The sequence below is a fragment of the Siniperca chuatsi genome, linkage group LG1 (genome assembly GCF_020085105.1).
Source record: "Siniperca chuatsi isolate FFG_IHB_CAS linkage group LG1, ASM2008510v1, whole genome shotgun sequence".
Classification (NCBI taxonomy): domain Eukaryota; kingdom Metazoa; phylum Chordata; class Actinopteri; order Centrarchiformes; family Sinipercidae; genus Siniperca; species Siniperca chuatsi.
In genome coordinates, this window is record NC_058042.1 from 3,898,356 (window position 1) to 3,922,788 (window position 24,433).

General features: G+C 40.0%; 1 protein-coding gene across 2 annotated transcripts in view; it reads right to left on the reverse strand.

Moving 5' to 3' along the window:
- Positions 1 to 24,433, reverse strand: part of map1aa (microtubule-associated protein 1Aa) — a 42,710-nt gene that overhangs the window by 17,981 nt on the left and 296 nt on the right. The window contains exon 2 of one of the 2 annotated variants that reach the window (XM_044205147.1): positions 22,787 to 22,888. In XM_044205147.1, coding sequence (XP_044061082.1) covers positions 22,787 to 22,888 — 102 coding nt within the window. Of the gene's footprint in view, positions 1 to 9,513; positions 9,582 to 22,786; positions 22,889 to 24,433 lie in introns of those variants that run through there. The other variant, XM_044205157.1, reaches the window with a different exon arrangement.

The window sequence follows — 24,433 nt, forward strand, 5'->3', positions numbered from 1 at the left end:
ACCACCATACACATGAGATTGTGGTTGGTGCATTAGACCAGTACTGTTCCCTTAATAACATCTGGGTAATGACTGGTCAGTGCTGCCTGTGGATGATATGATGGACGGGAAGAAACGATTTTACTCAACAGCTTCAGGCTTTCAGCTGTAAACATGCACTCTAGCATACTGGACTACAGCCCTGTGTTTAGCTTTCTCCAGAGCTTTCAACAGTATCACATAGTCTTCATCAGTAGAATTACGTTTAGCTGTCATGGAGATGGATCTGACATGCACGTTCAGTGTTATAATTTTACGAAATGAGTTTAAGCCTTAATAATATTAAGAGTTTAATCAGCTATAGTCTCCATCATGATGAAGACCTTCAAATTGTAATTCTGTGAACACTGCATCTTTATTTTTTTTTATTTTTCTTAAAAAGATTACAATGCTTTTGTTTTTTTTAATATAAAGAGCATCAGCTACAAATACCAAAGGAAATAAAAGGAGACTTTGGAGGATTATGACTTCCGTATCTCAAAATGATAAGTTACTATCTCATTCTTACGAAAAAAGATCTCCATATTCTGTGACCCATCAGATTCTGCAAACTGATAAGGAATATCAGCTATATTGCCACTGCAAATGTTTATTTTTTATCATACTTTATTGTGATAGCTGTTACCAAACATGATGGTACCACAGTATTTAGACTGAGAAGTCCTTAAACTGCTCAGAAAGAAATGGAAATTTGAACATCTATAATTCCATCTTGAGAAAAATTGTCTGATACGATCAAAAACTTCAGAACAGCTACTAAATGGGCCTTGTGGTAATATTGTTTTGTCAGCTAATGTTGCCAAGATCAAGAATGAACTGTTAGTGTCTTATATTAGTATACACACACACACACACACACACACACACAATCCTCGAGCAAATGTGCTTTGTGCTGTTTCACTGAGCTTTACAAAGTAAGATGGTGCAGAGGAAAAGCTTCCCTCTACACTTGAAAACCTAAGTGAGATGTCTAATAGTGAGTGGGCGTTTACAGCATTAAATATTAAATAAATCGAAAGCAGAGTGAGCCTACACACTTGTGCCTCCGGTGCATGATGGGAAGCGGTTTACAGCTGCTACTGTCCGAGCTGGCAGCGACACATTTTCTAATTGGAGGCCACGTGTTGAAATGCCACCTGAGGTTAATTGAGATGTCAGCTTTGCTTTTGTGTTTATTTGTGAACCTCGTGGTAAAAGTAGACCATGTCCCATATATGTCACTCTGTGTGACTCCACATGGCGTGATTCTCCTACTGGAGCATTCCCACTGCTAAGACAATATGTTAGAAAGAAGAAGCACTGACTCTGGACACATACAGCCATATTCTTCAGTGAGAACATGAAATATAACTCCATTAAAGAAGAACTGACAGATATTGTAAGATATCCCAAATGAAAACTCACTCCCACAAAACACAACTCGCTGTTTTCACCTTACATCTCAGCCAACCAACATATTTTTCAATTTATCCAGCAAGGGTTCAGAATGATTTCAAAAGCCCAACTGTCGTAAAAATGTACAACCAAAGTAAACAGCGTGGTAATGATGCCCTTCCTTTATAACAAAAGCAATAAGTTGCCCTCGTTATGACTGGTCAGGGTCATTGAGAGGGTTATTAGTCACAGCAGGGAAAGCTGAATGTAGCTATAATGAGTGCAGTTATTGGCACTGTTTGACCATAATCATAACCACATAAAAGGTGGTTTGTTATAGGAAGACTCTAACAGGCTCATTTCAGGATGTCTACTTTAATTTGGAGAGCTACTTTGTCTAGAAATGCTTTAATTTACATTTTAGCCATGCTAACAATGTAGCTCTTCCTGATTTGACTGTGCTGTCAGTTAGTCAGTCACCCCGACAGTTAAGTGTCTCAGATGGACTTTGGTACAAACATTCATGTTTCCAAGAGGATGAATCCTACTGACTTTTGCAACACCCTGACTTTTCATGTACTGCTCAAAATGTTCACTTGTCCAACTCTTCACTTATCTTATTTCTAAAAGTAAGGGAATTTTTATAAACCTAACCGTACTTTGAGATGCATACTAACATATCGTACAAAATACAAGATAAATCCTAGCATACTACACTTATACGCTAAATGTTAGCATGCTAACTGTACACATGCTAATAGACAATCTTGGAAATCGTTTAATGTGTTAAAGCAGTATGATTATTATTTTTTGGCAGCTTGGTGGTTGCAGTAAAGTTGTTATGGCGAACGTGTTAGCAAACAATTGCCAATTTACACACCGCAGACATGGAGCAACATTAGCATTCTTTTTGACTCGTGTTTCTGGTCACCTGATGAATTTAAGCCCAATTCACTCTATTTGAGCTCTTTTTGTGATCTCCACCAACTCCTGAGAAGCATATATGGCTTTTTAGCAGCCAGATGTTCCACTATGTTCACCAGCGAGTCTCTAACTTTGTCTGTCTGCAGAGCTTTTTTGCTGAAAACTGCTGCCTGCTAGTACTGCTGGAGATGAGGTTGATGAGAGAGGTGAAGAGTGAACCAGAACAGTGAGGTTGACGTAAAATCAAAACAATTAGCTTAAAGATGCTAAAAATCAGAGTCGGGTGATAATTCTCTGTGGGCTTGCCACTACGAGTGAGCAATTTCATATGAATCTACAGCCATGCTAGCAGCTCTGTGAGACTGTAACGTCACAGCGGTGCTTTAAACTAATGCTAAGGTCAGCATGCTAACATGCTCACAATGACTATGCTAACATGCTAAGCAGGTATAAGGTTTACCATCTGACTTTAGCGTGTTAGCATGCTTACATTTGCTAATTAGCACTAAACACAATGAATGAGAACATTAGTTTTGCAAATACTCAGTCAAAAGTATTAGACAGATTGAAATTTAATAGTGGTTGAGATATTTCAGTCTGGACCGAAGTCTGTTTGGTTGGAGGGTGACGTGGAAGTTCAATGTTACAGTTTTATAAGGAGCAGTTTTGTGATGTAACTAGTTACTATTTTGTACCAAGTACAGATAGTTGTCAATTTGAAAAGTAACTTTCTCCAACAATAATAATGGAGTGGATACACCAACTATGTGTAACTGAAGCAGAGGTGATGTTTCTACACGATTGATTGGTACACTGGTAAATCACTGCTCTGTCCTGGTTCATCAATTAACTCCTTGTCCATCAGACTGTACAGAACACATAAACTAACACATAAATAAGCGCAGTGCACTGAAGCACTACTGTAACCGCAGGAAAAGAAACATTAAAGTGAATCATGATTCCAAGCAACAAGGAGAGAGTTATAAAAAAAAAAGCAGTCCAGCGTACATTTCCTTAGAGAGACGTAACTGTGACATGCAGGTGATTTGTACCTACTGCTTTAACCATCAGATGTATTAACACTGATGCAGTTTTCAGGTGAGCCTTGAGGGAAATAATCAAAGGGCTGAATTAGAGCCTGTGGTGCAGCAGCAGTCTTCACGATATTAAAAGCTACCTGACTGTGCGGCTGCTGCAAACTGGCTCACATAAAGGCCTCATGTTACTTCACTTCAAACATACTGTATATAGATATCATTTATGAATATATAACCAAAGATATTTAACATTGTTACATTTTTATTTAATTTAAGAGGTGTATGTATTTTCAAAACCCGTCATTAAGTCCGGGCTGTTTCAGACTAACTCCAGGAAAGGCATCATAGCTGGACTGACCAGACGTCCTGAAAAATTCGGGACAGTCACAAATTATGAGCAATTGTCCCGAATCCTGAATCCTGTCCTGAAAATGAACCGTTATAGTAATAGATAATATTAGCAAGCTAAAACAAGAACTGTCTGTATGCTGTGAAACTCGAGGCAAAAATGCTGAGGAGACCTGATTTGGTGACACAGTAATATTGAGTATTGTGTATTGTGTATTTTGGAGTCAAATTGTCATGAATAAATAATAACATAACAGCGATAGGCTACCTGTCACCTGTGAGTAATGGTTCATGCGTCTTGTAAACACAGCCAGGACACTGTGCTCCATCCTCAGAATCTGTAACTCATCTTCATAAAATTAGTCTGATGTTACCCTAAATAATTCTTAAGGCTACATTTTAATCCTGACATTTAAAATTAAGCCACTGTCACTGGTTCAGTTGTTTCAACATGAAAGTGTGAGCGACAGCCGTAAAATTTAACCGAACTATATATAATATTAAACATTGCGTCAACTAAACTCAGGAATACTATTTGTTTCCAGTGAGGTATTAGCTTATAGTGAATCATTACTATTGCTGCTCTAGAAACAATGTGTAGTTATGTTTGAAATATATATTACTTGTAATCCTGTTCTGAATTTATTTTATGTAGCCTATTTTATGTAGGCTTATATATTTTTTATTTTATGTAATGGATAATGATTTACACACTTACACACTGTTACATACAACACAGTCTGTCAGTGTTTCTCTTTCCTAACGGCAGACAGCTGACTTCACAAACAAAAATAATACATTTTAGCATTGAGTTTTGACTTTCATGTGTTATACTGTTTGTTGACACTGAATGTAGTGCAATGCACGTGACAACGTGATTGGCTGTCTTTAGACAATTTAGGCTTTCATATATAAGATCATATAGCACTTTAACTCGAAAGCTTCAAAGATGCAGGGTATATCTCATTTGAATTTGAAGCTGAGGCTGTCAGCTAATTCGAGTCTAGTATTGTGATGATTTTTCATATATTTAATAGTGTAGACATGTGGGCTCAGTTTTATCGAGCAGCCAGGGTTTTTGGAAGTAAAAGTCCAGTTCAGTTTTTCCACAGACAATGTTAGGTGACTGTCTGCTGGAGTGTTTCCAACACTTTAATAGACATGAAACGCTCCTGGTTGAATCATCAGCACAAGCTATGAGCAACTGCTTTTAAAAATTGCTAGTTCACTGAAAAAGAAAAGTGATTCTGTTCATAACAACTTAATCTTAATGTTCCAGGATAACATAGTTAATATTGTTTCATCACCTTGATACTTTGTGACTTTTCCTAATTTTTTGAGAATGGCTTATAAATATGATTTAGATAAGGGCTAAATGACATGTTGCTTCTGTTTTGGGGTTTTGGAGACCTGAGCTGTAAAACATTGTTAAAGTTCACCTCCAGACACGTTATGTAAACGAAATACTAGTAAAAAATACCCTGCTATGATTAATACGTTGTTTAACATGGTTATCCATCCAGCACATCTACTCTTTTTCCCTCATTGTGAAAGTCTGGATCTATGAAGGCCCGCCCACCGCCACCGCTGCGTTAGGTTGACCGGTGCCGGTGAGAGCATGGATGGGGGTGAGAGACATACATCCATGGTGAGAGAGATGGCTCGAGTTAGAGGAAACATCGGAGAGATTCAGCCGTACATGTTTGAGCCTCAGTCAGACCCAGATGAGGAGTCTGTTGTGCACGACTAGCAGACGTATCAGAACGGTAAGTGTAGTTAGCATCTTTTATTCGTTTGTGTTGTTTGTTAGCTTGTTAGCTTGTAACTGGCAGTGGCTTACACAGCGTTAGTGGTTGTGAAACATGCAATAATATCTGCCACGACGTTACAGTGCGTTCACATTGTTATAACGTAGCGTTAGTAGATAGTTGAAGGAAGCTCCAGGGTCCGGTTTACCTCCAGAAACTGCACACTCTACCATGTTACCAACAAAACTTTCACTACGCTAACTTAGTGCAAACTCTCGCTCTGTACTGACAAGTCCGCTCTGCGCTGGAGGTTTCATGTTTCTTTGCCGGAGGCAATGCAATTGCCTTTCAAGTTTTGTGACGTCCCAAATCAAGCTTGCCCAGAGTACGTTTGAATTTCACATTTTAGGGGACGTAAAAATAAGAAAAACACATTTGAGTGAAGGGTTACTTTGAATATAATGGATTTTCAAATGCTATCTGTTGACAGGTGTTGACAGTACTTTTTATGTAGCTCTACCCCTCCAAATATGACTATTTGGATTTCTGTTTTTGGAGTTTTATAACAGTTTGTTTATAAGAGGTCTAATAAGGAGTTCTCTACTGTACTTCTATTTTAGTTCATTATTTCCTGTATTTCCCAGAATGCCTTTCCTACACCCCCAGAGAACTTGCTTTGTGCTGTTGGTTACATGCAGTAAGACAGAGTAGCATATGTATGCTTGAAACAGATGAAACGTGTTGTCCAACCACATCTGAAGGCAAAAAGCCCTGTTCTGCACGGCGACTTCGGAAGGCAGGGCGAGAAGCCAGGTGTCATGGAGTGAGACGCGATAATCGTTGAAATATAGGGATAAAGGTGCACGCTTTCAGAAAATCTCACAGAGTTGCCCTCGGTTACGCACACAAAAAATAAAAAAAAAAGAGATCTTGAGAGAGAAGTTCAAATCCTTGCTGACAAATCGCTACTTCCAGTGGGCGCTTTTCAGATTGTTGGTTTCTGAAAGTACCAAAAATCGGCAAACACAGCCACTGCAATTCTCACGTCAAAAGGGTGGGGGGAAGGGGGGTTCAGACACCGTCCGACTAAAAGTACTTCATTTGAAGCATACTGAGCAAGAAAGCATGTTTTTGCAATCTCACCTCTCTTACTGTAAACTGCACATCCTCTGGCTGCATTACATTCTGGTCTTTTGAGGGGATGCAGTAGAAAGGTGTAGAAATAATCTCTGTTGCTAGTATTGTTGGATGTTTAAAGCTCCAGAAAGACACTCTTGCTCTTTGATTCTGAAACACCAAAACCTGCAACAACAGAAATGGAAGATGCTCCACCAGTACATTTGTTTTTAAATGGTGCTGAGTGGAGTCTTTTCCTTTAAGAATTAGCAGGCCCGTTCTGATTTCCAGTATCACACTGGCGGAGGCGATCGGCGGCCACACCTCCACCAAACCAGAAAAAAAAGACTATCTTTGTTGCTGGGTATCCGGTCTATCCACGCTCCACCCGGCCTGATCCCGCTGAGCTCAGCACTCTGCCTCACCCACCCTGAGGCATTATGGGGGCTAATAATACACATTCTGATTTCATTCAGTCGGCTTCAGATATTCTGAAACGAGGTCCCTAACAGGAAGTGAAAACATGATTATAGATGACCTGAGCCGCTCTGAAATGCTTCAGTCTGTGTGTAAGATGAAGCCGGCTCAAGGACATTTCAAAGACAGCTTCCAGTTAGGGGAGTAATAATAAACCACGAGTTGGCTGACTGGGGTGATTTCTACAACGGAAGTAGGGCTGCAACTAATGAGTATTTACATTTCTTTGATTAGTCAATTAATTGTTATATTGATAAAATGTCCGAAAAATCCGAGACCCCAAGGTGACGTCTTCAAATTGCTTGTTTTGTTCAACCAACTAGAGCTACGAAGATGATTAGCCAATCAACAGACACTTATTCGGCAACTATTTTGATTATCGATTAATCGTTTAAGACGTTTTTCAAGCACAAATGTCAAACATTCTCTGGTTCCAGCTTCTCAAATGTGAGCATTCGCTGGTTTTCTTGGTCTTATGTGACAGTAAACTAAATATCTTTGGGTTTTGGACTGTTGGTCTTCAACTTGGGCCCAATTTACTAAGAAACCAGCAAATATTCACTTTTTTTGTTTCTTTTTTTGGTGTCATTTTGCCTTAAAAACGATTGAAACGGTTAATCGATTATTTAGAGGTTTGCCAAATAATGTTTTTGTCAATCGATGAGTCAATTAATCACTTAATTGTTTCAGCTCTACTGAAGACGTCACCTTGGGTTTCTGGAATATTGTGATGGGCATTTTTCATTATTTTCTGACATTTTAAGGACCAAATGATCAATCTGGAAAACAATGAATCGATAATACAAAGTCGCACTCCTACAACCAAAAGCCCAAAACATAAACATGTTAAATTTGAAATTATATAAAACAGAGAAAAGCCCATTTGAGACTCACATCCGAATAACTGAAAGCAGTGAATGTTGGCATTTTCCTTGATAAATGTCAAATTTCTTGTTGGCTATTTCAATCAATCAGCTAACTGATGAATTGACTACTTTTATATCAGTAAACATGCGTGTCTTTACCAGTTACCTCAGCAAAACATTACATTTCCATTATGTAAATAAAACATAACAAACAAAATGGCCTTGCGTGTTTCTGGATTAAAACAGCTGTTGTCTGTGTGCACCTTCCTATTTTTAGACATTTTTGTCTAGTCTGTTGCATAAGTTTGGAGTTATTCGGGGCGTGAAGTCTAATCCACATCCCTACACAGTTTTCACATGACCGAATGAGCTGCTGCGGCCTGACCAGACCAGAGACTCGGCTTCACAGTCAGCGAGTCTCAGCTGTTGCCTTCAGGTCAGAAGATGCGCTGTTTTTTTCCCCACCTTAAAAATCAGGTCACCCAAATTTACTCAACTGAATTAAGACAAATGAACATAAACTGTTCTGTTGAGCCCTGAACATGAGTCAGAGAGGCTGTTTACACTGCAGTAGATAAGAGAGAGGCTGAAGGCCTAAACTAATCCCACACCAAACTGCATTATCATTCTATATGATTATAACAGAACACTTTAAGCAATGCCGGAAACAGCTGTGGCTACAGTTGTGGACACTGAGGGCATAACCTCAGTATTATTTTGGGGAATTTGTGGGTTAACAACCTGAGGAGGAGTTTGCATTCTATAATTGCACATACATTGCACATTCAAGGCAGATTATATTTTTTTAGTCAATATTCTCAGATTTGACCGAAATTAAGCAAAACAAGTAAGTAATAACAATAAAATGAAGGGATTTTTGTATTTCTCCAACAGAATTATCTCCCTGGCATTGTGAAAAATGATTTAAGACATCATGTAGACCATCGTGTGGGGAGATAACATTTACAGAAAATACATTTTAACATTTAAATGAAAAAATGTACAATTTTTACAGTTTCTTTTGGGGGCTTTAGTCACCTGAGGGTCGTGCTGTCAGGAATCAGGACTCATGACCTCAGTATTTCTAAAATCGAGGCTACTGCCCTTACAGTGTACCAGAAAATGTGACTAAAATGCACCATATGCATGTATATATGCTACTGTTAGTAATATTAGGAGTAAGTTAGATAGAACGGGCTCTTCAGTAACAGAAGGCCTATATGTAAACAACTATATGCAGTGAAATGGATTATCATGCCATTTTTACTTACATTATATGCAGTCCAAGCATTATAAGTCTATAACACGAATCCTCACATACAAATAGGCTACTGTCAGTACAAATTGCTGTCTTCCTGCAGTCAGATTCCTGCAGTGACCTCGACCATCTGCACGCTCCAGATTACCGATGCGGTGTTATAAAACAGGCATCCGAGCCTAATCAGACCTCCAGTCCAGTCAGCCTGCTTCACAGCATATAAAGGATATAAAGGAAGCCGATGTCCAGGCAGAGGCAGATATCCGCCGCCCTGTCTGCAGCATGTGAGGATGTGTGAAGCGAGAATAAACGGTGAGGTGTCTTACCGTCCTTCAGTGGTGCGGAGGGAGCGGAGGGAGGGGCGGTGATGCTGCTGCTGCTGCTGCTGCTGCTGGGGCTGCGGATGAGGATGAGGATGAAGGCAGGATCGGCCTGGTACAGCTCGACACCTACACTGTGCTATCTGCTGGCTCGTGCTGCATTCAGGAACCCGTCGTACACTCGCGTTTCGGAGGTTGCAGAGTGATCCATGCGGCATTCACGTGAATCAGAAAAGGCCTTTCCGGTCTTTTCTGATCTTTAATCCAGGGCCGTAGCCAGGATTTTACAAATACTGAGTTCACGAGTCCCCCAACACACCCCTCCCCAAATGTTCACCAGAAACAAAACAGGTCCCTAAATTAGTTTTTTAATAACTTGTATTTTTCACATTGTATTCATGAGATGTTCAATTACGCTATATTTTGCATACATTTTATTTTCCAACATGAAGGTCTAAGTAGTGTTTCAAACCCCCCTCCACACTGGCGAGGTTTCCATCCAAATGTTGCGCAAATTTTAACAGAATTTCAACAAAATCAGCAAGAGAAAATGCAAATTAATGCGCGTTTCCAGCCACTACCATTATGTGAACATTAGGAGTTGGGCACATCAACATGGCGGGCATGGAAATATGACATTTATGTTTGTTTCATGTAATCATTTGAGGGGCGTTACAGTCTCCTCTTCGCTCCATACAGATAGTGTAGACACCGTGTGTTGGTTTTTAATCGTAGAATTTAAAACCCCTCCATTTTGCTAATTCGTCCTCGCCCCTCTTGGATGGTTTGGATTTAATACGTATTTATTTTCCACTTGGACTGAGATAAGTAGTTTTGGCTGTTAAAGCTGCATTAATTGCCGTGATTGTTTTGTTTTTTATCCCTAGGGGGGCAGAAGAACTCTACAGCAAGCTAACAGATACAGGCCTGCTTATTATCGCCTTATAAAGTTGTTATGGCTAACATGTTAGCAAACAACTGCTTGTATACGCCTCCAGCAGACACGGAGCAACAGTATCATCCCATTTGAGACGTGTTTGTGTTCACCTGACGAATGTTAAGTCCAATATTCTTTGGTCTGCATTAACTTGTAAACAATATCTGGCTCTTTTTAGCAGCTAGAGGCGCAAACTCACCAGCCAGTCACTAACTGTGTCCGTCTGCTGTTTGGTGCTGGGCAGGTAGTGTACTGTGAGTTTATCAGAGACTTTTTGCTGAAAATAGCTGCCTGCTTTCATCAACGAGGTTCCAATAGCATCACCAGACATCATTCATAATTTTGCACAATTTTCTGACATTTTATAGACCAAATTATGAATCATTTAATCAGTAATTTAACCGGCTTATTAACTGATAATGAATATAGTTATTAGTTGAAGCCCAAGTAAGCATGCTAATGTTTAACCTGTTCGCATGTTGCCTGGCTGTTGGCCAAGTTGATTGGAAAAATCTGCACTTATATGTGACCATCAATAATGTAACACTGACAACACTAAAAGCAGATAAAGCAGATGCTCATAGTGAGTTATTACCTCACTCAAGTAAGTCTCTGCAAACTGATTTTCAAAAAGCAGACTGAAATGAAATGAAACCAGTGGCTGCCTGTAAAACTGGGCAAACAGCTTCAGAAACCATCACTGCTGTATGTAAAATGGTCAGCAGTACTATATAGTAGTATAGGCTACATAATGTGCCTAATGTAAAGAAAATGTGCTTCAAAGCAAAGTTTTTTGTTTGAGTGAATTTTCTTTTTTAAAATACATTTTTCTCTATTAGAAACTTGTTTGTCATTCAGCCACATGCATGTAACTGGAGGTGGATGATGCACACATTTAGTTCATCTAGACAAATAAAGTTAGATATTTTTTAGTGGGAGGCAGGTGGATTGTTCTGGGAAGGGGACTTTTCAAACAGCTGTGAGTCAAACAGCAGCTGCTGGGTGGGACTGAGACAAACTAAAATAGACTCGAAGCTCTGCCAACCTGACCAACTATAAACCATGAATCATAACATTTGAATAACAGAGAGAGAGAGAGAGAGAGACTGATACTAATTCAGAGAGGTGAATGTCAATTATTCAATGTTACCTTCCCCATCAAAAGAAGTCTAGACATTTATAACTTTGTCCCTTAAATAACTTTTCTATTTTTTGGTATCACACAGAAAATGAAACAAGAATAGCTCACAAAGGGGGGCAGGAAAAACATGCACAAACGTAAATGTGATCAGACAGCCATTTATTGCTGTGCAGGAAAGAAAAGTTTAACCCATCAGGTCCCAGGTTCTGATTATAAAAAGAGCGTTGCCTGCAGTTGCTATGGTATTTTAACCTCATCTGTAAAAAGCACGTTAGTGAAACTCAAGCGCATCATATCCACTCTGTTGAAGCAGCACTGATGCAGCATCATCTCAGATGACCGGCAGTCTCCTCTAAATGTCAGACAGCTGTTAGCCGTACAGCTCGGATGCCCGGCCTGCCGCGCCCTTCTCTCCAGACGTGCTGTTTTTCTTTCCCCTGAATGTCTCAGCTATTCCAACCTCCTCTCCTCCCTCCTCCACTCCTTACATCACTCTCAATTCTCTCGCACAGGGAAGGACGCACACACACAGCAGCTGGTCACGGTCACATGGTTTTTAAGTATTTGTAGACTAATGTATTTCAGAGAAGGAGAAGTATTACCACCATGACTGGGTGCTTTCAACTTGAGCGACTCTATTCTCTGTGTGGGGCACTTAATCTAAAAGGCAGCAGCAGTATTCTTCCTGAGCTGTTAAAAATACATTTCTGAGCTAGTGTGGTATTATAGGCCTAACCCAAGGTCAGACATAACATGAAAATACTGTCACACACAATATGGTAAAGGCTCTCCTTGAGTCAATCAGTGACAAGAGGCACCACCCAGTTAAGTCTAAATTGATGTAAACGAAACACCACTACAACCACTCAAATATGGCCAAAAACTGCACCAGTAGCAAATTTTCCCCAACTTTGTTTCAGACTGACATATCTAAACAAGTATTGAGTAGATTGCCACAAAGTTTTGTACAGACATTCATGGTTCCCAGAGGATGTATCCTCTGATACACTTATGTCCCCTTCAGAATGAATTGTAATTACTTTGGTATGTTTACATTGAGTGTGTGTGTCCTTGAGGCCTAGCAAAGGCATTTCCTTCCTCATAAAACGAGGGAAGCAAATAAGGGTCATTAATATTTTAATCTTGTGAAATGATGTTCACAAATAATTTCACAGCCTGCGGTTGTATATCACCTTTTGTGTGCACATGAGAAAAAAAATTGCATGCACGTATCTGAATGTGCAAATTTGTAAAATAAATAAATAAATAAATGTTCAAGTTTGTAAATGTGTAATAAAGTTTTGCAGCTGTAGAACTATTAAGTGCATGTGTGGAAAAAGGTTTGTGCACACAGATATAATTTGCACATGTGTAAAAACTTTTGCAGCTGTAGAAATATTTTGTGTATGTGTAATTAAGATTTGTACAGGAATATTTTCAACGGTGAGGTTTCACAAAGTCTGAGAGATGGACCCACAAATGTTCCATTATGTGTATGTGACAGTGAAGTTACGAGCTACAGGTTACAAGCTACAAGCATGAATTCTGACCCTGTTTTTACACCTGAACTGACTAGCCAATCAGCACGTTGCCCACTGACCATCCAATCAGAGGAAGTCAAACTGTCCAATCAGGGGGCAAAATGTTTGCGTTTTTGTAGCACATGCATTCGTCCTCCACCCCAAAAAGACATTACAAACATCGCTACAGACTCTCTTCTTTCACAGTGCAACTCACATTACAGTCATTTCTGTGTCTTTCACATCTTTTAGTGAATGTGTGTGTACTCACACACGTGCAGATGTGTGTCGGTGTGTGGTCCAGATGAAAGGCTCTGGAGCAGGGGACCTTCCTTCTTGATGTACAGCCCTGACTGCAGAGCAGCTGAGGGACAGATCAATAATGGCTGCTGAATTATTAATCAGCACACGTTCTCCTAAACCACGCCCAGAACAAATGCTGGAAATTTTTAAGGCGTGTTAAAATTAAAATTTTAACTACTCGTTAGATGACTGACAATGACACAGATTGCAAGTCGCCTCCGCGGGTTATTTTCTGAACCATATCAATCAATTTTCTGTTCAATGGTGTGACCTGCTTGCATTGCTTTTCAAAGCATGTCTGTGATTTGCTGAATACTGGAGCCCTTCTCAGGCAGAAATCAATGGAGAAACAGATTACTGTAAACCAAGCATGTGCAGTGTGGGAGAGAAACTCATAACCAGCCCTTCTGTTGGTTCAGCATCGTTACCAAAATCCCCAAGAGAGGGAAAAACGTTTAAAGGCGTATAGAATAATGAACAAAAAAATGACATTAAATGGGTTGTAACTGTAGTTAATAATGTAGTAATGCAGTTGTTGCACACAGGAACTACCCTTGCTGACACTGCAGCATTATATTACTGCCTACTCACGATGCATCTGCCTCCATTACTGTGAATATTACGCTGCCCTTTTCCCCTTTTGTTTCCCGGCCAGCATATCTGTTGTGTGTACGTGAGGAGAATGTAGTGGCGGATAATATTACACCTGTGTGTCCTGTGTGTGTGTTTGTGTAAGCGTGAAGGGTCTTTAATATTGCTGCTCAGCTCCCTGACAGCCGCTTCTCTGCTGCAGCCATCACTCATCTCTGTCTCTGCCTGTCAGCTTCAGCCTGCTGTTACGTCCGTCACGCGCACTTCACCTTTGGGTGTAAGTTTGTGGGGAAATCAAGTAGTATGTCACATGTGATGTGAACACTGTTTATTCATAAGCAACTGTAATGCATGAATTAATGTTCTACGTGTTCTAGCGATGCTAGCGGCATGCCTCTAGGGATCGCAGTGTCAGTCTGTCCAATACTTTGGTCCAACAACTATTGGGTGGATTGCCATGAAATGTGGGTCAGATATGCATAGTTCCCAGAGGATGAATCTTACCGACTTTGGTGACGCCCCAACTAGTTTTCGCTTATCCAGTACAATATCTCAACATCTACAGGAAGGATTGGCATAACATTTTGCACAGACATTCATGAGGATGAATCTTAATGGCTTTGATAATTCCCTGACTTTTCCACTAGCACCACCATGAGGTTCACATTTGTGTTTTTTTTTTTATGTGTGTGAAATGTCTCAACATCTATTGGAAGGCCCAAAGTTCATCATGTATCAGCAGCTCTGTGATCATTTAATTTAATTACAATTTGTTTTGGAATGTGCAACATAAATAATAACTTAAAGGTGCCCTGTGGAGTTTTATGGTAAACAACCAGTCATGTGTACATTCAGCATTTCTCACCAACACGCACTTTTTGTATCCTTGAGGCCCCACAAAAGCAATTTCTTTCTCATAAAATATTTGCCGTGGGTGATTGCTTGGCAAATAATTATTTATTTGGGTAAAAGTATTTAAGTGCAAAGTGACAACATGATACAATCATCTCATAATATGATTCCAGTGAAAGACAATAAACAGTAATATTGAATTATTGCGCTTTACTGCCCACTACTGACTACATTTCCCCTGAGAGCTTTCTGATGTGACCAGGTTTTGTTTACCAGCTATCAGTCTGTAGTGTAGGTCCACTGAGTCTTTATTAATTGCACTGTGTGGGCGACAGCTGCATTCATGGAGCCCATTACTGATACCCCCCTCCTCCTCTCCTGGGATGAAACGGGATCTTTCATGTTGCCAGACTGTCCCTGCACCTCATCAGTCAATCAGGAAACGGTCTGCTGTGAGCAGGGGAGATGCTGAGGACTGAGACGCTAATGGACGTACAGTGATGGATGCACTGATTACCTATGTCTCATACTGTATCCATTTCATCATGACGCAACAGACATAAGAGCATGTCAACATGCACGGCTCCTCTGGGAGTCTGGGAGTGTCTTCAGGGAGCTAAAAAGAGGCCACGGAGGGTTTTAAATTGACAAGAAAAGAGGTCGGGACTTTAGGTGACATTCCGAGGAAGAAGAGGAGTGCTTTGACTTTTTGCCATTGAAATTTAGTCAAATTTAATTAATTTGGGGGACTTTATTGTTGAAACATGTTCTGCCACATCTACAGTATTTGGTGGGTTTTTCCTTTAACTGCCCCACTGTTCTCGTCACACTTACCCCCATGCCAAAGTCAGACAACATCAGCCACCCCGTCTCAACTCCTTAACCCCCCTGTCTAACTTGCCTCGTCTCTACGTTGTGTATCTTGCTATCTGTCCTGCGTCTGTGTGTTAAGGCAGATTAGTGCACACTAGCTGTAGGGAGGCAGAGCAGGGCCTGTGAGACTCGAGGGCACTGGCTGTCCTTCAGTACATATGCCACCCATCAGGGAGGTCGCTGCCATTTTGGCTGCCTGAGCGCTTCCACATCGGCATCAGAGGGCTCGAGTCTGGAGGGAAATGCAAGCATTGGATGGTGTTATTTTCCTGCAACACACATTTTTACTCTGGTTAGATGTTAATGAAAAATGTCCCTATGACACTAATTCCACTTGAATGCAGTGACTGATCTGAGAAAGCTTTCTTACTGGAACTGATGACATAAAGACTCTCTGATCACTGTCTGTCCTGCGTCTAACTCTGTGTTTCTCTGCTGATGAGCTTGACAGCTATTTCTATTTTAAGATCGACATACAAATTTAGATCGATTACGGAAATGCTGAGGCAAAATTGCAAGTCAGAATAAACGAATTGCATGAATCTCAGACTATTCCGAAACCATTTATAAACGCTGTTAAACTACCAACGTTTCATCTGATTTCATTCTATACTGTTCGTGGAAGCCAGTTGGTCCAGTTTGATTACTAAAGCCGTCCTGCCTTCTTGGTTGTTTAGTTTTTTCTTTGTGTTCTCTGTGTCTGAGCCTGTCAGCCATGATGACTGTGCACTCCTCCCACCAACTGTGTGTTAGCATTCAAGGTACAGACAAGGAGGAGCCATAGTATTACAGGCAGGCAAGCCAATCCTGCAAACGATGTGTGGGTGCTGTGAGAGATTTCCCGGAAAAGTAAATACGAACCAGGAGTGAATTTCTAAACCCCTCTGAGCATTACTAGTATGAAAAGAGCCACTGGAGGCTCAAAAGGACTGACCATCGATTCCAGGGTGCACCGTCTTCTGAATTATTACTGCCTGGATCTGATCAATTTTCCAATGTGACCTTTGCATGCCAGCAAGCAACACAGATCACAGTTGTCTCATCCCAGCTCATTTATTTATTATATTATCTCCACATCTAGCTCACCTTGTCCCCCGCCTTCTGACAGGAAAAGAGTTATTGCTGTCTCAGTTCACTCATTTTTACTCAAACCACAGATGTCAATAAGAGCCTATCCAATGTAGTTCTGGAAACACAGCCTAAGGAACGCAGCACTACAAATCATAAAGTCGCCTCCTGCAAGCAGCTGATTTCCAGCAAAATGCCAAAGATTGCGTTTAAAGATTTCCGTTCTCAGGAGGAACCAATGGGCTTGGAGCTGAGAGCCACAGACAGGAAGTCAGAAAGCTTTGAGAGATGGGCTACAGGTAACACATCATTGGTCTTTTCATGGGATTTGTTGACAATAAGACAAATATAGACTAACAGCAGCCTTATCCTTTCAAGTCAGAAAGCCAAACTTTGGTGAGAGAAGTTTCGCTGCTGCCGTTCTGTCTGGGGCTGTTTCTTGATGTTAGCGTGTTTGAAGTCTGTGCCTCAGGCAACATGGCCTTTTGAATCTGCTCACCGTCAGGGGTTCTGTGAAAAAAATTTTTACGGCCTGAAAGTTCATAACCTCGTGTCACACGCCTCAATATCCCATCTACAGTCTATTTGATTTGTACATAAAGACATTTTTCCTTTTCCTGTGTTTGCTTGCTGCTGTCAGATAATAAAGCACTCTGGAATCAAAGTCTCCCTGTTTTTCAGAGATAAAACAAGAAGACTGAATTTATAAACGCTGTGCTCACTCAGTGGAAATTGCAGATTTTCAATGTTTTCCTCAAATTCATTCACAGCTCAGACTAGCACAGTTAAACTGAAGTGTTACTGTACCTGCTCGTTTCCCTCTTGTGTGAACCTGATTGGAACCAGCATCCGTGAAGGCACAAACAATCTTCTCTAAACCTTTATGTAACTACCTTCGTAGGTTATAAATGCTGTTCATGCCATCATTTCTTTTGGCTTTTCACAAGATCAGTTTAGTCAAGTAAAAAAAACAGGTGTGGTCCAGATTGAGACAAGATCAGATCAAAACAGGGCTGAGATCATATCAAGACTGAGACCAGAGTAAACTAGGTCCTATTCAAGACTACTTTATGCAATAAACAGTTTTAAACACGTTTTTAGCCACATGGCTCTAGGGATGCCAATGTTGGTCGGTCCACCACTTTGATGCAGACAGAAATATCTCAACAACTATGTCACAAATTGCCATCAAATGTTGTACAGACATTTATAGTTCCCAAAGGAAACCATTCCCAAATCCTACTGACTTTGATGACCCCCTAACTTTTCCTCTAGCGCCACCATGAGGTGACATTTGTGGTTTTGAGTTAAATGTCTCGACAACTATTACAAAGCGTGCCATATTTGGCAGACACATTCATGTCCCCTTCAGAATGAATTGTAATAACTCCTCTGACTTTTCATCTAGCGCCATTATCAGGTCAAAATTTCAATTTGCCCAACAATTTGTTTTATGACCAAATACCTGCAAAACTAATTACATTCCCATCAGCCTCAGCTATACTTTGTGTTTAGTCCTAATTAGCAAATTTTAGCATGCTAACATGCTTAACTAAGATGTTGAACATGGTAAACAATAAACATCATATCTGCTTAACGTCAGCATGTTAGTGGCACCACTGTGTCAAAGTACATCTGCACAGAGCTGCTAGCATGGCTGTAAGCATTTCTTGTATCCACAGAGGTGTAGAGCTGTACTAATCCCTCCTCCATCCAGTTCATCAGTGCATGGAATATTAACGACATGTGCTCGTAAGTTAAAATTAATCTTTTTCCAGTGCTGGTTGGAAAACACCACATAGGCAGGAATTAGGTGAAAATAATTATTAATATAACATGATAACAATTGAATGAATGAAAACCAGTGCAGAGTGGATTCTATAATGGGCTATGATGCAGTTTACTGGAACAGTCCAATGCATGGATAATCTCTTACATCATATTAAATTACTTAAATGGTAAATCTGGACAGGTTGATATTCTCTCTGCTTGTCTGCAGCGTCCACAGACAAATCCTGCAAATTACTGAAATACAATCCTGTAGCTTTTGTTTGTTTTGTGTGTGCGTGTGTGTGTATTGCTTCAGCAAGCAGATGACTGCAGCAGTCTATTGGTGATCCTGAGGGACATACTGTGTTTGCTTTAGGCTGCAGCACACGTCTCTGTATGTTCATGTGATGCTCCCGTCTCTGTGTTTACCCGCATAGTTTACTGCAGTGGGTTTCAAGACTGTAGCTGGAGAAGATTGGGTGAGCAGTGAGGCAGAGTGAACAGTTTTGAACCAGCAATCAAAGACAAAGAGAGAGAGAGAGTAATCAATAGCATCTGTGTGGTGTTTGACTGTGATCAAGCGCCACACGATACGATTTGTGCAAATTGCAGCTATGCTGGAGAGTTTTGCTCTTTCTGCACTAGAAATGGTTTTCATCTACATAACTAAGTCCTTCACCATGTTTACATGCACACAACAGACCAATAAATCAGACTAGGACAACAAATCAGAGAAATAGTTTATGTGCACTGCAATAACCTCAATAAACTCACATTTACACACAGCAGGTCAGTAATTAGATTTATCCCCTTACCCCTTTATTGTTTTTGATATACTTTGATATTATATTATTAATTAATTAATAGTGATATTATAAGTGTATTTCCGACATATGACAATGCTGCCTGAAGCGTCTTAGAGTTTTGGAGTTTTTTTCGTTTTTAGGCTCTGTACTGAGATACTGTAGTTTTTCTTACTGTACACACGTGTCAGAATTTTACAAATAGCCTCCTATTCAAACCTATTTAACTCGTTGTTCGTTTCTGTTTTGCTTTGACTTAAGATTGAATTTTCTTGGATGCAAATACGTCCCATGAGTAGAGATTATTCCTCTCATTCTGCCACACTGCTGTCACAGCGACACTTTACCTCTCTAATGTCTTTGTCATGCAAATGCATGCATGTAAAACCCTGTTAGAAACCTCGTTAAGTATATACTTATACATGGCCAAGAAATCCGTCCTGTCTGCAGAAAGTTTCTGTTCCAGTAATCTCTCCCTCCAATGACAGATATCAGGCTTATCGTTTATATAATGTTCAAGAAATCTCATTACTGAAGACAACCAAAAGTGACCAAGTTACTTAAGTGCATGTACTTTTTGAATGTTATTCCTGGCTGTGATATTGTTAAAAGTAGAATCCGAATCCTGTTTTATTAGCTGCATAGGAACCTCTGTAACAGGCAAGGAATTTTTTTTAGGTAGTATGTCAAGAAGCAATACTGGCCAAATACTGACATAGCAGCATGGGCATTGTATAAATGAAGATAGAAATGTAAAAATTATTATTTTTTGTCTACACCATTTTTACATTGTTAGTTGTTGCAACTACTCAGTTTCATGTGGTAGCAAGTTGCAGAACTCAAAAGACAAAAAAATAATGATAACATAGCTTCTACATGTCTAGAGAATATTGCATTGGATTACAAGGTAATAACAGGTATGAATACATGACTGTACAGCCAGATATAAGATTGGTCCCGACAGTGTGAGGGTTAACTCCACCAACAGGAGAAATATTCTGCCTTTCAGCATATCTGCTCAGGCTGGAGCCCAGATGATGCTCTCTCTCAGCCATCTCTGAGTCTCCAGCAGCACTGAGCCGCACTCAGCGAGCCTCTTTCTGTGTTTCAGTAAAATCACTACATCAGGAGGGAGAGAAAGCAGGACGAGGAGAGAAATAAGGAACGAAGAGTGTGCTGACTGAGAGGGAGGGCAGCATTTCTCCTCTTTTGGTAAAGACCAACACACTTCAACCCCTGCACCAAGATAACCCATCCCACACTAGTCTGTGACAATTAATGAGCTTTAGAGGTTTTGGCAGGTTTCCAGTATCTATGCTAAGCTAAACTAATCGCCTCCTGACTCTAGCTCCAAAGGAATAGTTCGACACATTATACATTATATACACACACCACTCTTGTAGCAGCCTGTTCAACACAGGGCTACAGCCGGCAGCATGAAGACTGGAAACAGTCTCAGCTGTGACGACAAGACTCGTGGAAGTCACTGCACCTGGCCAAGAAACAGTCTGGCATATAACCCCTTAATAAAACCACAAATTGTTGTTTCACACTTTGTATGGATTAAACAAACGAGATATAATGCGTTAATTATAATCGATATTTTTTATAATAACAATGTATCAAATGACAATGTGAAAACATAGTGATGAACCTACAGAGAATTATCACCTGAATCTGCAGCTCCCCTCGGCTTTACTGAGCTTTATAGAGAATTTCAGCTCGTTGTCCATCTGTCCGGCTGCACCTTTACTGTTTTGGTTCACTCTCTCGGCTCTCATGGCGTCGTTTTCGGACGCAGCAGGCAGCTATTTTCAGAGAGAAAGCTCTAAAGACCCACTGTACACGACCTGCTCGGCACCAAACGGCAGACAGACACAGTCAGAGACTAGCTGCTGAACATAGTGGAGCAGCTAAAGAGCCAGATATTTCCCTCAGGAGCTGGTGGAGACCAAAAACAGAGCTAAAAGAGAGAGAATATTGGACTTATATTGGAAACACGACTCCAAATGAATGATAAGTTTGCTATATCAACGTCACTTTGACGGTGATACTGTATGTCAGTGTTCACAACTTGTTTCCGCTGCCTCCAAGTGGCCAAACAATCACAACGCAAGACATGAGAGTGGTATCCCAAAATTTCTAAATATTCCTTTGAATTCCAAGTGGTGTATTATCAACATCAATAATGTTCAATCTTCACATTTTCTCAGTAGTAAGCCATTACTGTCATTACAACCTTGTCTCCACCTGACCTTGATTGTTTTAAACGGGCACTATAATGTCTTCTGTGGCTCTGGAGGACATGGCCATTTACCAGGCAGGGATGGTGAAACAAAATGATGCTACTGGTTGCAAGATCGGAAATGTAGGATCCAGTGTTTTTGGAGCTTGACCCACACTACGGACTGTAAATCAAGATATCTTGGCCTCTGTTACTGCAAGTTTGATCATTCTTTTTTTTAAATCTCTCTTTTTAAAGTCTCTCATAAGTCCCACACCTTTATGGAAGAGTAATTCTAAATTACTGGAGTATACCTTTAAGATGGATTTCTATCAACAATCGATTGATTATAAAATGATTAGACACTGTTTGTTATTTGTGATACTTGTATATCACAGACATACTCACAGTGCCGATGTAAACAAACAGATATGCCTATTTCTACTCCTTACATAACGCTACCAGCCAAAGAACTGCGTGGGAGTTTAGATGCACCAAGATCTAACTGCTTTCTTTAAACCCTTGCTCAGTGAACACTCAGTTCCATTTATTCAGCCAATAAATCTTCTCCTCTGAGCTGTTTGTTTGACCCCACTAAGCTACAGTAAACGCTGAACAGTTATAAATGGGGGTGACACAAATGTTTTCTTTGTATACACTAAGTAGTGACCCAGAGAGCAGTCACATTCACAGCAGTAACATCCCAGCCAGATCTACATTAACACTGGCTCCATTCACAAAGCAGGGCCTGATCTTATATTCCCCTTGCAGATAGTGTTCACTCTCACAATCTGCCCTTATTGATTCCCACTCTGACATGCAGTCTGCATATGAGAGCCTGATCAATACAGGCCGCATAGTCTCTAGGTCCCCAGGAACTGCCTCGTGCATGTGTGGAGAAAGAGGACAAAAGAGATGCAGAGAAGAAAGGACATGTCTCTGTCAGACTCAGACTGAATGCAATCTGATCTGCTGAGTGTCTCTCTGCAGTCACTGCTGCAGAATGGCTGCATTGGAACAGATAAGAGTGATAAGCTAGCAACACATTCAATCCCTCCAGCTCGACTGATACCATCACAACTCAGAGCTGACTGTTATTGTCTCCAAGCAACAAAATGGGATAAACGCTCATGGACACGTGTCACACAAACACAGGTTTCTGTACAGTTTGCTAATTCAATGCACTCAGACACTGACCTTTGACCTGTGAAGAAAACTGAGCGGTGTGTCTGGTCTCAAACAGCTGCAGCTCCTTGTTCAGGTCACAAACAGTCAGATCAACGTTCCAGGAACGCAAACCTGTTTAAAACAGAACAGCATGAATAATGTTCATCGATAGCGGAACATATTGTACATTATGCACAACGTTTTACTCAGATATCTGACAGCACCTTTGTCTTTAGAGAATCACCTGGCTGACAACTACAGGCCTAAAAGTAAAGACCCTTTATAACTGATTAAAGACTGTACATTAATTAAATTAAGTAAATGTGAGTAGTGTCTTGTTTTTCTTTGGTTTTGTCTTGATGAAAAATCAGCTTTAATACCACATTATCCTAAGTAAGGAGTAAGGAAAGTGATAATGACAGTGCAGTCTGATGTCCAAACAGACCAGCTGCATGAGGACTGTCGTATATTTCCTTACAAAATTGCTTTTCCACTTTAGAAGAATCGATCACAAGGCTGTAAAGTTTAATTTGAACTAGTAAAATAGCTTTTAGATCTCTCCCAAAGGGAAATGGTTCAAGTATATGACTGGAGGGTGCATACAATATTTAGCTGCTCTGGATCTGAGATGGGATTTGCAGCATGTAACCTAATCACTGACTGCACAGTGTGTGAAGAAATTATGGAATTTTTGAAAGGATAAGAAGAAGCTGAGTTAGTATCATAACACATTCCTCCCACATTTTACAAATATTGACGGACATACTGCAGGTTTGTCCAAAACAATTACATTTACAGATGTCCAAAGATATGTTGGGGAATTTGGGGATTTTATGAGCATGTACAGCAACATGGAATTTTTTGGAAAGCAAGTAAAGTATATTTACTCAAGTACTTAAGTACAAATTTGAGGTACTTTACTTGAGTATTTTCATTTTATACTTTATACGTCTACTCCACTACATTTCAGAAGGAAATATTATACTTTTTACTCCACTACACTCATTTGACACTTATGGTTACTAGTTACTTTTCAGATTAAGATTTTTACATGCATACCATGTGATGAAATATGATGCACTACTAACTGTTAAACTACCCAGTAGTGTATAAAATACATACACTGACAAACTACAACATTTAAACGCTGCTTAAAGTAATAATATACTATATAATATTTAATATAAAACTGAAAGGAACCATTCTGCATAATGAGTACTTTTACTTTTTATACTTAAAGTACATTTTGTTGACACTGTACTTTTACTTAAGTAACATTTTGAATTCAGGACTTTTACCTGTAGTACCTGAGTGTTTTTAGACTATGGTATTTGTACTTTTACTTAAGTAAAGGATGAGGATACTTCTTCAACTACTGGACAGCTAATAAGAAACTGAAGTCCTTTGCTGACAAAATGAGACTTTCAAGGACTGGATCCTTCACATTTTACAAATGCTGAATGACTGACTGCTTGTTTTGTTTGCCCCAAAATTAAAATGTACAGATATCTAAAGACAGTTTATTGAATCGAATGTGAACATACAGTAAAATCAGCTACAACTTACCTCGTTTGTTTAAAATAGATTTGGTAACACTGAAGTTGACCTTAACAACAGGTTAACAGAACACCAAGATGTTTTCAGCTGCAGTGAGTGTTTCTAGGCTCACACCCAGAA